This window comes from Nelusetta ayraudi, unplaced genomic scaffold (genome assembly GCF_046127955.1).
Source record: "Nelusetta ayraudi isolate G7.1 ecotype Tasmania unplaced genomic scaffold, CSIRO-AGI_Nayr_v1 ptg000016l, whole genome shotgun sequence".
NCBI lineage: Eukaryota > Metazoa > Chordata > Actinopteri > Tetraodontiformes > Monacanthidae > Nelusetta > Nelusetta ayraudi.
In genome coordinates this window covers 4987235-5000000 of record NW_027466066.1, presented here as the reverse complement: position 1 = coordinate 5000000, position 12766 = coordinate 4987235, and the positions used below count along the sequence as shown (strand labels likewise).

Sequence of the window (12766 nt, the reverse complement as noted above, 5' to 3'; positions counted from 1 at the left end):
GAGCTTTGTGGTGGAGGTTGACATTGTGCCGTTGATCAGCATAGTTAAAAATAAGGTGTACGCTGTACGACTGCCAAATTTCAAAGAGTTGACTAACAAAGTGGAACTTGAGAAACAAGCAATTCTGCGCAGGGTAGGTTCAAAAACAGAGCCAGTGAATGAACAAGACCTGGGTGACTTTTATCAGCGTGTTAAAGATCGAGATGCTCAAAGAGAGGAAGCAGAAAAAAACCAGTTCCTTTTTTCCCCTGGCAATTGTCAAGACCTTGGAAGGAAACTGAAAATGTTCATGACAAGTGGGAAGAAATTAATTGAGAAGGGGAAGTGGTTTATACTTGTCACAAACAAATTAGAACCGGAAGACCTGGATAGTCTTAACTGGCTGCTAAACATGAACTTATTCTGTGTGTTTGATTTTGACCCTGACTCAAAGGTCTCTGGTCTCTGCAGTCGATATCTTGAATGTCATGCAGCAAATATGCATTTCCCGCAAGACTATAGAATGTGTGGTGACAAGACAGTCCTGGAATTCACGAGCCACATGCATTTGTTTGAGCAAACCAGTTGGATATTTTGCAATGGCCGCAATGACTTCAAAGGAAATGAAAGTCCATGTGATGAGATGACATGGATAAAGATAAAAAAGACTTTCCTGCGGGAATGTGTTTCCCTGATCTGTAAGCAAATTTTGCCAAAAGGGACTTTTCAAGTCATTTTTCTTCTGACATCACCAGTTGAGAAACCATTGTTGCATACCTTTGATGTGTTTTTCACTGACATGAATGGCCATGAAGACATCATCTGCATCTGTGAATCGGCAAAGTATTTTGAGAAATGGCAGAGCTTTGCAGAGGGGTCATGTGGAACAGAAACTCTGAACAATTTCAGCGTTGTAGGAATGAAAATGAGTCACATTGATGCAACTCTGCAGCAAATACAACCCGTAACAACATTAAACAGTAAACACCTGCCTGTTTATGTCAAAGGGACATGTCTTCTTCAAACACACTTAGAGGAACAGATGTATTCACTGGAAATTTTAACAGTAAACCACTGTGATGAAACAAGTAAAGATTTTATCAGTGAGGAAAAGGCAAATATTGAGCAAAAGTTCTACCATGGTGGCAAAGTAAACTGGTTGAATTTTTGGCTTGCTGACCATGGCCATGTTGGAGAGGTAATTAAAAGAGATGCTTATGATGAACTCTCCAAACTTCTCAACAGTGCATTGAGATCGAGTGTAGTTCATAGTCCGGTTGACCATATAACCATCTACCATCATCCAGGAAGTGGTGGAAGCACTGTGGCGAGGCAGCTGCTGTGGAACAACAGGAGAGAATTAAGGTGTGCAGTTGTGAAAGCATCTTACTCAGTTGGTGACGTTGCTCGACATGCAGTTGAACTGAGAGAATATGAAGAAAAAGACCCACAGAGATGTCTACCTGTGCTACTTCTCATTGAAGACCAAGGCCAAGAGTACCTGGATGATCTAAGGAATGAACTAGAAGATGCTATAAACACCAAACAAATTCAAAATGGAACTTTGTGTTTCATTTTGTTGAGCTGCAGACGATCTCACGATCCAGACAAAAAATGCAAAGAGTCTCCATTGCTGAATGTTTCAGTCACTCACAAATTGTCTGACCAAGAGAAAAAAAAGTTTTCTGGGAAGCTACAGGTCCTAGAGCAACAGTATGAACCTGAGTTCATCCTTACATTTGTTTTGATGAGCAAAGAATTTGATGTGGATTACATTCGGCAATTTGTAACTCATTTGCTTCAAGACATTGACCGTCAATCTGCTTCCACCCGCCTCATTCAATATGTGGCTCTGCTCAACACTTATGTCCCAGACTCTTTCATTTCTCAGTCTCACTGCGAAGCTTTTCTTTCCTTAACCTTCCACTTGGAAAGGTTTCACCAGCATGAGTTTGAGAAATCACTCGGTCCCCAGGCTACTCTGGTCTTCTTGCACCTCAGGGATGAAAAGACCCACATTGATTCAATCAGAATAATTAATCCACTTGTCGCAAAAGAAATACTTCTACAGCTTCTCGGGAAACAAAATACCCAAAGCAGTTTGGCAATGAATTTCCTGCGTGAAAATGTGCTGTTTGAGCATAGATTTGGAAGAGAGGAGCATCTCTCACATTTGAGAGCACTGTTTCTTAAAAGATTGCGAATAAGCAAAGGAGACGAACATGACAGTTTGTTCCCTCCTTTAATCGAGCAAGTGCGTAAAAAAGAACGTAGTCCAGATTCAGCTATTGACTTACTCAAGGAAGCTTTCCAGCGGTTCCATCAAGACGCATTTGTTGCTCAGCAACTTGCTCGCCTTTATTACACTTACGAGAGGTTTGAGGAAGCAAAAATTTGGGCAGAGACAGCAGCTCGAAAGCAGCCAAACAATTCATACATACTGGACACAAAAGGGCAAGTGTATAGAAAATGGTTCCAAGCAAAATGCAAGGCATTAGACAGCCAGAGTGTGCCAAAGACAGCACATAATATGGCAGATGCTGTGGGAACTGCGCTAAAAGCCCTGGAATGTTTTCATGAATGTGAGAAAGCAGCTGATGCAGACAGGGATAATGTAAACAACTCAGGCTATTTTTCTGAGGTGGAGGTTGGACTCAGTCTCCTAAAACTGATTTCATCAATGGATGCTTTTGCAGAAAAAAACAATTGCCATGCAGAATTTATGAAGTACCTGACAACAGATTACATTCCAAAGGAAGTTGAGGAGGCCTGGCAAGCTTTTCATGGTGGTTTGAAAAGGCTTCACAAAACATTGCAAGATGCCTTGGAACGGATTTCAGAAGACCTGAGTTACTTTCAGACAGATATTGCTGCAGATGAAGAGGAGACCCATGAGAGTGTTAAGGAGAAGATTGGTCAACCACTGAAATGGCTGGCAAAGAGGTCTGCAGAATTTGGGAAGTACTTCAGTGAAGTTTATGCCAATACGGTGAAAAAACTGGAGCAGTCAGTCCCTTCCAGTCTCAATCTCTTCCAGAAAAGCATGATAATCTATCACCTTGGTGGGGGAAACATTACCTCCATCCTCTCAAAGCTGACAGACCAGAGGGATGCAATCCGCTTTTTGGAAACTATCCTTTCTCTTTACCCAAGCGATCTAAAAAGAGAAAAGTATAGCCAAAGGGATATTATCAATTATATCTTTACCCAGATCACTCTTAGCTGTTTGTCACCACAAAATAAAAATTTGGTGCCTCTAAAAGACCTTCAAGCACTTTGTCATCCGTTCCCAAGCCACAAGAGAAATTGCTTACCGAATGCCCTGTTTTTGCTCACCTTGTTATTTTGGCCAGAGGATAATGACAATGATCAAGAGAAAGTTAGAAAGTATGAAATAGTGCGATCAGCTGTCAAAGATCTTGATAAAAGCTACAGGGACAAGATTAAGGACCTTCCTCAGAGGAAAAGAGGGATTTACACCCATTTTTTTCTGGGCAGTGGGATTGGTTTGCATAAATTTGTCCACAAGAAAAAGTTTGAAAGTGTCTTTAAGGGGGTCTCAGTCTCAGAGAAGCGGATGAAGTGGTTTCGACCTGAGGCATGGAAGAAGCCTGAGCTTGCCAAGATGTTGAAAACAGTTTCTGGATGGACTCAAGATGGAGATGTGTATCTTGAATGCCCAGAGAAAAAGAATTTCAGCATCCTGCCTTTTCATGTACCCTCAGTTCCTCGTGGTAATGAAAACATCACTTTCTACCTGGGGTTTACATTCAGAGGTCCTGTTGCCTACAACATAGTTGTAAAAACTTAACCTTGTAGTTTGGATTTACCTTGTCTTTTCAGAGTTGGTTTTGATATTGCTTATACTCAACCATTTGTACAATGTATCCTCACAATTGAAAAACAGATTTGAGCTCTAACATGATCATATTACTTTTTTGTCATATATTGTTTTCTATTTTAATTTTATTGACATTTGCAAGACCATGTTAAAAAATTTATCAATTTGCCACTGTATTAATAAGTGTAATTCAACTGATATGACAATATTAAATACTAAGACTAATGTCTGTGTAATGGACAGAAACAATGTCATCAAATAATCTCCTTGAAATAATCTCTTTACCCACATCAGGCTGTATATTATGTAATATTAAAATAGCAGAACAGCAATGTCGACAAAGTCTTGCCTCAGGATGACTATTGTATTTGCATTGCATATTGAATCAAAAATATTAACTTTATTGTTTGTTGGGTATTGACACTGAATGTGTCAACTAACAACTGACGAGTTATTAAAAAAAAAAAAAAAAAAAATGATTTTGGGGCCAAAAGCACACCCGTCCAATCTTGCATACACTTGTGCAGAAAAATTGTGATACATTATGTTATGATAGAATTGTTTTGATGTATTTATGTAAATATGTTTGTATATTCTAAGAAGGCATTTTATCTTTTTAACCTAGGGATTTATTCCCCCATTTTGTCCTTTTTATTCTTTTCTTGTATTTTTCTTAATATCCTTTTTACTGTCGTTTTCACAGTCTTGGTGTGAGTGTCTGTGGAAAGCATCAAATCTGAAGTTTTTCCCACATAATACTTTAATTGATATATTGCATTTAATTTGCTTTTCAGATTTATTACAGTTGGATCTAATTGTATATTTGTATTTAATTTTATTTGACTATATGGAAATTATCAAGAATTGTTGAAGAAGAGCATTAAATGCAACTGTATAAATAAGTGTATTATTATTGAGGTGATTCCTGAGGAGAACAGCTGGAAGGTAAAGAAGACTTAAATATTAAGAGCTTGTGTCAAAATTGAGGACTTTAAAAACCAAAAAAACTGATATATAAAACAAAAATATTACTTACAATGGATGACATCTGGAATCTCCAGAACAATCTAGACCAAGTTTATTATTGTATGGAAACAGTCACATTAAATGTTTATTACAAAAAACTGACTGCCATCTCTTTGCCACATCAGAGCGTACATTATTTAATAATAACGTTTCAGAACTGCAATCTCTACAAATCATTGCCTTTAGATGACTACTGTTGAATTTAACCAAAGAAATTAGGACGTAGTCTCAATTTATCTTCTGTTGGTTGTTGACACTGTGTAAGTTGATAGTGTTACCGGTGGCATCGTTTTCGATTTGTAGATGAATCGGAACAAGTCACATAATACACACTTATAAATAAAGGTAGTGACAACTGTCCTATCTCGCCGTTGTTGTCCCAAGGCTAGTCTTCAAGCGATGTCTTAGTTTTTATATTAAAACTATATACATATTTATACAATTACTGGCTCGCCTGCTTTTAAAATATCGACTCGTTCTGACAGGTGACCTGTGGTCAAGGAATGCAACACGGACGCTGCACGACTCAGTTGCTTGCTAGTTAGCTAACTGCTAGTGGTACTTTAAAGCTAGCTAGTTAGCTAATATGTCCCGACCCACCTATCTGAACTGAAGATGAGCACCGTGTGTCCGGCACGCACCTTCACTCTGTTTGCGCTTTTCCTCGCTTTTGCTTTCTCGACTAGTCTTCTCAACCAACATTTTCGCAACCACGAGAAGAGACCGTTAAGTTCGGGACGACTAAACGGGGAATATAGACAACAACTTGTTCACAGTAGTTCCGTCGAAGCACACAAGAGTGCGGTGCAGTCTAAGCGAGCGCAGACAGAAAATGCACATTCTTCCGGAGGCAATAAATGCAACATAGAACCAAAGAGTCGCTTTGACTGTGCGAGAGACAAGCTCCTTAGCCAGAGAGAGTGTGAAGACAGAGGATGTTGCTATGCTCCCGTGCTGGACACTGGGGGGCCACCTTGGTGCTTCTACCCGAGTCTTTATCCTGGTTACCAAATGGGCCCATTCACACCTACCAAACGGGGGAAGACTGCCAATCTGACTCGTGCCACCCCGTCATACCTGCCCCATGATGTCTCACTCCTGAAATTAGAAGTTGTGGAAGAGACTGCAGGCTGCTTACACATCACTGTGAGTATTTAGTATTTTTAACAGGATAATTTGCATGTATAAAACCTCTTTAATTCAACTGTGTCAAGAAAAGTTTAGACTTCTTTTCCAATTAAGAGCGTTTAATATGGCTATATATAGACGTATTAATCACGTGTTTAACTCCTGAAAACCCCAAAGCTGACAGGTTCTATCTATCTATCTATCTATCTATCTATCTATCTATCTATCTATCTATCTATCTATCTATCTATCTATCTCTGAAGCTTAAGGACCCGTTGTCTCAGCGATACCAGGTTGAGCTGCCACGTGGTATTCCTCAAAGCAAAGCTGACAATCAAGATGCCCTTTACACCACCGAGTATCAGTCTGACCCGTTTGGCTTTGTGGTTCGGCGACAGTCTAATGGAAAAGTAATGTGAGTCGTTAGTTTTAAATTTACATTGTGTGCGTTATAGTATGCATCACTAAAAGCCTCTTGAATGATCTGTTTTGTCGGTGGAATATGTCTTGTGGCTGTGAATGTGGAAATACAAGCACAGAAAGCATTGAATGAAACGCTCCCCACCCAATCTTTCTGACCAGAGTGAATACCACAGTTGCTCCTCTGCTGTTTGCTGACCAATACCTTCAAATGTCAACCACACTGGCGTCGTCTATCATTTCTGGTCTTGGGCAGCATTACACCTCCCTTCTCCTGGACCTAAACTGGACAACTCTGACTCTCTGGAACAGAGACATTGCACCTCACGTGAGTCCATCCCACTGCAGGACAAACTGAAGTCCCAGCAATTCTTAATGGCCAAAAGAAATTGACAAATTATGAAAGAAAGAGAAAAATGTTTTATTTATTTATTTATTTATTGCACAACTTTCTTTTATAAAGTTAAACCATTTCCTGTTCAGGCTGATGCCAATCTTTACGGCTCCCACCCATTCTACATAGTACAAGAGGAGGATGGCCTGGCACATGGGGCTTTTCTTCTCAACAGCAATGCAGTTGGTACTTATTGGCATCCAGGCAATTTATTTGGCGTGTATAATCTTTATGTATGCGCAACTGTCTGACATGGTGTCTTTAGAGGTGACTTTACAGCCGACCCCTGCTCTCACCTGGGTGGCTATTGGAGGAATCCTGGATCTTTACATTTTCCTGGGTCCTGATCCTGAATGTGTAATACGGCAGTACCTGCAGGTGATTGGTATGCATTCTAGCTTATTTTTACGCATCTTTTCCCACATTTTAAAAAAGTATTTGAGGGATATTTGATATTTTGCCAGGGTATCCCATGATGCCTCCCTACTGGTCACTGGGCTTTCATCTGTGTCGCTGGGGTTACACTACGTCAAAAACAACCCGGCAGGTGGCACAGCGAATGCATAATGCAAAATTTCCAATGGTAATTTCATCAAGTATCTACTTGTCTCTGAAACGGTGAAGTATTGGTAGCGACCGTTTGGCCATAACCACATGGCGTAACGCAAGGTTTTTCTGTGGATGCTTTGTCAGGATGTACAGTGGAACGACCTGGACTATGCAAACAAGCGCAGAGTATTCACCTTTGACCCCTGGCGATTCGGAGACCTTCCAGAGATGGTGGAGGAATTCCATGCGCAGGGCTTGAAGTACATCCTCATCTTGGTACAACACCTTTAACCTAATCTAATATAATCTAATAGAATGTGTTGATTTATTGCACAGTAAAATAGAGTTTTTAATTCCAAATGTTAAAAAAAGCAAATACGCAAAGTGTCCAAATTTATTGGGAAATTATTTTCTTATTGTTTTATATATTGTGTAAAAGATCCCGATGCTTTCTGCCTTATTTATGGAGTCTAGCATGAGAAATGTAAAGCTGAAAATTAGTATAAAATGGTGTCTTGAAATTTTGAAAAATGACTGTGACTAATACAGTTCCTCCAGTAGATGGAGGCAAAGCTCTCTCTCTAACCAGTGAGTCATGTCGTTCCTGTGTAAGGACCCAGGCATCAGCATCACCGCTACCCCCGGAACCTATGCTCCCTTTGATGATGGAATAAAAAGAAACATCTTCATTAAAAACGCTACTGGAGACATCTTGATTGGGGAGGTTAGACTTCATTATCTATTTTTAAGGGCTGCGCACCATGTTTCGTCTCATTGGCGTTTGTTGGTGTCAAGTTTAATTCAAAACTGTGGCTGCAGGTTTGGCCCGGCCCGACCACCTTTCCCGACTTCACCGACCCCGAGACACTGCGCTGGTGGGAGGACTGCATTCGAGACTTTCACTCCAAAGTTCCAGTAGATGGTCTGTGGATTGTGAGTAGTTTTAATTATTTATTTATTTTTTTACATTTGTTTTTTCAAATTATAATTTAAAAACTCCCCGCCGTTGAAGACATTAGTTTAGCAAGTCTGTCTGTTCCGCACAGTACATCTTAGTGTCCCATTAAGAAAAGTTGTATTATCTGTTGTTTTACTCTGCTGCTTCAACCAGGATATGAATGAACCTTCCAGCTTTGTGGATGGCTCAGTGGACAGCTGTCCCGACAGCGATCTTGAGATGCCGCCGTACACGCCAAGTATGTGCACGGCAGCTGGTGTCGCAGTCCGAACATCACATTTGTTTTTGTTTTTTTCACCTTTTCAAGTATTCACTTTGTGAACTTAGAAAGGATGCTGCAGGACTGTCTTATGGACTGGATAACACTGTCTTGTGTTTGAAGGGACAGTGACAACCTGGAATAATGAGTGTGTGCGACAGGGGTAAATGGCAGCATGCGAATGCAAGAGAAAATCTTCCTCACGTCCAGCTTGTTTGTACGACTGCCACATTTAAACAGGAGTTGTCGGAGGCCAGCTGAACTCCAAGACTCTATGCATGACAGCACAGCAGAAGGCGTCCACCCACTACAACTTGCACAACATGTATGGACTGACGGAGGCCTACGCCACCTACAGGTCAGACCAGGCAGTGGTAGAGTTTCTTGCAAACACTTAAATGTCACACAATGTCATAATATTATTTCAAGATTAAGAAAAACTCTACTGTCCTTAGTGCCCTGATAAAGGTCCGGGGTAAGAGGCCCTTCGTCCTGTCCCGCTCCTCCTTTCCCGGCATTGGACGCTTCTCTGGAGTGTGGACTGGAGACGTCAGGAGCGACTGGGAGCAGCTGCGTTTTTCCATCCCTGGTAAGGAACAATTTGTTTACCCTTGGTGTAACTCTCTTTTTGACGGCTCCTTTTAACCTTCAGAGACACTGAAAGGCCGGGGATCCTTGGGTTGTTATTGATTTTGAACGTTGGCTGTGGCAGCTGCATTGCACTTATATATTTGAAAGATTTGGAACTGGAGGAATTAAATCGTTCAACCTGCTCCTCATGAAGCTTCTTCTTGTAAATAGATTCAGACTGACCTTTCGTGATCATCTTTTCTCCCCAGCGGTGCTGCAGTTCAGTCTGTTCGGGGTGCCACTAGCGGGGGCGGACATCTGCGGCTTTGGTGGCAGCACTACCGAGGAGTTGTGCGTCAGATGGATGCAGCTGGGGGCCTTCTACCCTTTTATGAGAAACCACAATGACAGGCTGAACGCTGTGAGGCCGAGACACCGTCGTGGTTACTTTTATGGCGTGTTGTTTTTTTTATTTCCTGGGGGGTCGAGAGCAGTCTGTGTGTGTCATGCATTATGAAAAGGAGGCCATTCTATACGTTCTCATTGTCCCCTCAGCCTCAGGAGCCCTATATGTTTGGGCAGAAGGCCCAGGCAGCCATGAGGAGTGCACTCAATCTCCGTTACTCTCTCCTCCCGTTCCTCTACACGCTCTTCCATCACGCGCACATGTCTGCGGAGACGGTGGCCCGCCCTCTGTTCGTGGAGTGCGTGTCCTCTCCTCACCAATCACACGCGTCGAAAGATCAAACTGCATTTTTTTTTACATTTCAGCATGTTTATCTTTTGCTACCCGCTCGCCTTTTAGGTTTCCCGCCGACTCAAACAGTCAGAGCGTTGATCGGCAGTTCCTGTGGGGGAGTTCGCTTTTGATCAGTCCGGTCTTAGAGCAAGGCGCCGTCGAGCTGTCCGCTTACCTGCCGCCTGCCACTTGGTACAACCTGCACGATGTGAGTAATTCAGCTACATGCATCACTCAACTGGACCTGTGTCGACTAGAGGTGTTGTCCTCAATCTGGGAGCAGTGATAAATTTGCTGACAACAAATTTTCGTCACAGTTTTTGTCAACGGCCTTTTTTTTCTTACTGAAACGAGACGATAACTAAATAAGAATTCATTCACAAGACGATGACAAGGTGCATTGACATATTAATGTCTGTAATTTTAGTCGACTAAAATTATTATGATATCTTGTCAACGAAACTAAAACAATTTAGATGATTAAATTATAACTAATAGTAAATAACACTTAGTCAAAAGACAATGACTAAAACTAAATCCAATTTTTCTATCAAAATTAACACTGTCTGGGAGAAGATGGTAGGAGGTGTCATTGCCCTTTTTGACATCACAGAGGGTCTACATTAGAGCTGTTTCATTGCCCACGTTTGAAATTCTCATGCTATCCTAATAAGTGAAGGATGGACTTCTCATTTCTGGGGAGTTTACTGAGAGGTTAGATAGACATTGTCAAAAACACTGGTGAGGTAACATTTTTTTGTGCGTAAAATTTGTGCTTTCTAGGGTCAGCCTTTTTTCAGTAAGGGCCAGTACCTGCTCCTGCCAGCCCCTCTAGACACCGTCAACATCCACGTCAGGGAGGGTCACATCATTCCCCGGCAGGTGAGTGTCTGCCTTGAGTAGGAACTGCCAATATTCCTTGCCACTTTTCACAGCTTTGTTCCGATGAATTTTTAATAAAGTGTTTGATGACGGAAATCAACGTGATTGAAGGCAGACTCCAGCCGCTGAATGTTTGGGGCTGTTGTAAAGTAAACCTAGTGTGTGGCCATGTGTTGAACCAATATTTGTTCTACTGTCACTGCTCAAACAAAAGTCTCTACTATTTGTTTTCTGTTCAGTTCTCCAGCTGTGGCAGAATATATTTCTAGATACATTTTAGTGGAAATATTTTGATCCGCTGTCCTGAACATGAACATGTTATGGGTACTTCACGTTGTACTGAGGCACAAATACTAAAGCATTCCTTCTGTTGCCTTTAAATGTAAAAAAAACAACAAAAAAACACTAAGACTGTTGTTTTTCATTGTTTCATTAAAAAAAAAAAATCTACTCTGACTTGTCAAGGAGCCTGCTTTGACCACCACAGCCTCGCGCAGAAACCCCTTCTTCCTGACAGTGGCGCTGACAGCAGGCGGCTGGGCCCATGGTGACTTGTTCTGGGATGACGGGGAGAGCCTTGACACCTTTGAAAAGGGAAATTATTGCTACATGATTTTTGTTGCTGGAGAGGTAAAAAAAAAAGAAAGAAAAGAAATATGAAGTATTTTTTTTAATTCTCAACAATTGGATTGATTTTACATGAAAAGTATGTATTGAATAATAGAGCCATTTCTCAATGTTTGCTTATCCTTTGTGAATTTCTCCCTCTGCCTCTCCAAGTCTCAGGTGGTGAGCGAACCTCTCAGGCTAAATGGCGCCCTTGATGGTCTGGTGCTGGGGGGCCTGCAGGTGTTCGGGGTGCCCACGCCACCTCTGTATGTGTTAGCCAACGGGGACAAGGTCAGAGATTTCACATACCGCTCTGACACAAAGGTAAGTTCCTCGTAACAAGGTTTAAGTACCTCCTCCTTAAAGGCTTCTTCAACTTGTGTCGCGGATGAATGATACAAAAATATGTGTCGGGAAATTCCTGAAAAAACGACATTGACAACATTTTTGGAGAGAAGAATAGAGATGCAAATTTACGAAAAAAAACCTCCAGTGATGAATGTTAGGTACTAGATGTTTTTAAGGATGTTGAGGAACAGACGTCGTAGTTTCTGCAGCCATTTTGATTGGATCATGCATTAAGTTGCAGTTGATCTCACCATAATCTAGAATGACTCTTAATTTTGCTTTCTTACATCTGTATTCGTTCCTGGAAAATGTTTTTTTTTTTTCTTTTTCCACAGGTCTTGACGGTGACCAACCTGGCTCTGCCCATGTCAAAGGTGTTCACAGTCCAATGGGCTCTTTGATGCACTGACCTTAAATATTTTATCAAGAGGAACTTTGTGTGCCTTTTTAATGTTCCATCAATGGTGGAAACGTTGCCTCATTTCATCCAGTCGTCTATTGTGACAATTGCACTGACTGTAAACTGGTGTTTGACTCTCTTTTTAGGTCATGTTTGTATATGTCTTTTAAACATAGTGTTTTTTTGTTTTTTTTTGGGAGGAGGCGTGGTTCCCTGAATACTGTCTTGCTTTTTGTATAAAATTAAATCTCAAGCTTTCTTTCCATTCTTATTTTAAAAGAAATGTGATTTGTGTTTCTTTGTTTTTAAAATATCCAAAGCGAAAGCTGGCCACTCTTATGTCTAGTTGGGAATAGCCTGCAGAAACTGTACAACAGGATGAGCTGACTCCAGCTGCGGTGATGATCATGGACCATCTGCATTCAATTGTTTGTGACATCAAAAGCATCACTATGATGATAAAGGTCATACCTTAAAGATGGGCGCGGATTGAATGGCCATAAAGTATTTTTCGACATTAATTAAATAAAAAGCGTTTACATATGATAACAACTTAAAGAATGAGCTGATTTCCGTGAATACTAAAAGATGTGTGAAATCCGGAAACAACCAATATCCAGGGGATGGCCGGGATGCTCCTTGTCAAGTTAGACTTGCTCAGCCA

At 41.1% G+C, this 12766-nt stretch overlaps 2 protein-coding genes across 2 annotated transcripts in view; both read left to right on the top strand.

The window, feature by feature from the left end:
• LOC142886863 (sterile alpha motif domain-containing protein 9-like) overlaps window positions 1–4727 on the top strand; it is an 8357-nt gene extending 3630 nt beyond the window's left edge. The window contains exon 5 of the mRNA XM_076024100.1: window positions 1–4727. This exon is cut by the window's left edge and continues 844 nt beyond it. Within this exon, the coding sequence (XP_075880215.1) occupies window positions 1–3790 (3790 nt within the window). The 3' untranslated portion in view covers window positions 3791–4727.
• A 508-nt stretch (window positions 4728–5235) lies between these two features.
• gaa (alpha glucosidase) lies at window positions 5236–12654 on the top strand. Its single transcript, XM_076024104.1, has 19 exons — window positions 5236–5992; window positions 6238–6389; window positions 6557–6722; window positions 6878–6974; window positions 7054–7173; window positions 7253–7371; window positions 7482–7613; window positions 7951–8061; window positions 8157–8270; window positions 8449–8533; window positions 8795–8912; window positions 9010–9143; window positions 9394–9545; window positions 9680–9828; window positions 9930–10071; window positions 10647–10745; window positions 11211–11375; window positions 11526–11678; window positions 12038–12654. The coding sequence occupies exons 1-19, from the start codon at window positions 5462–5464 to the stop codon at window positions 12101–12103; spliced, it is 2805 nt and encodes a 934-aa protein (XP_075880219.1). The 5' UTR covers window positions 5236–5461; the 3' UTR covers window positions 12104–12654.
• The last annotated feature ends 112 nt before the right edge of the window (window positions 12655–12766 follow it).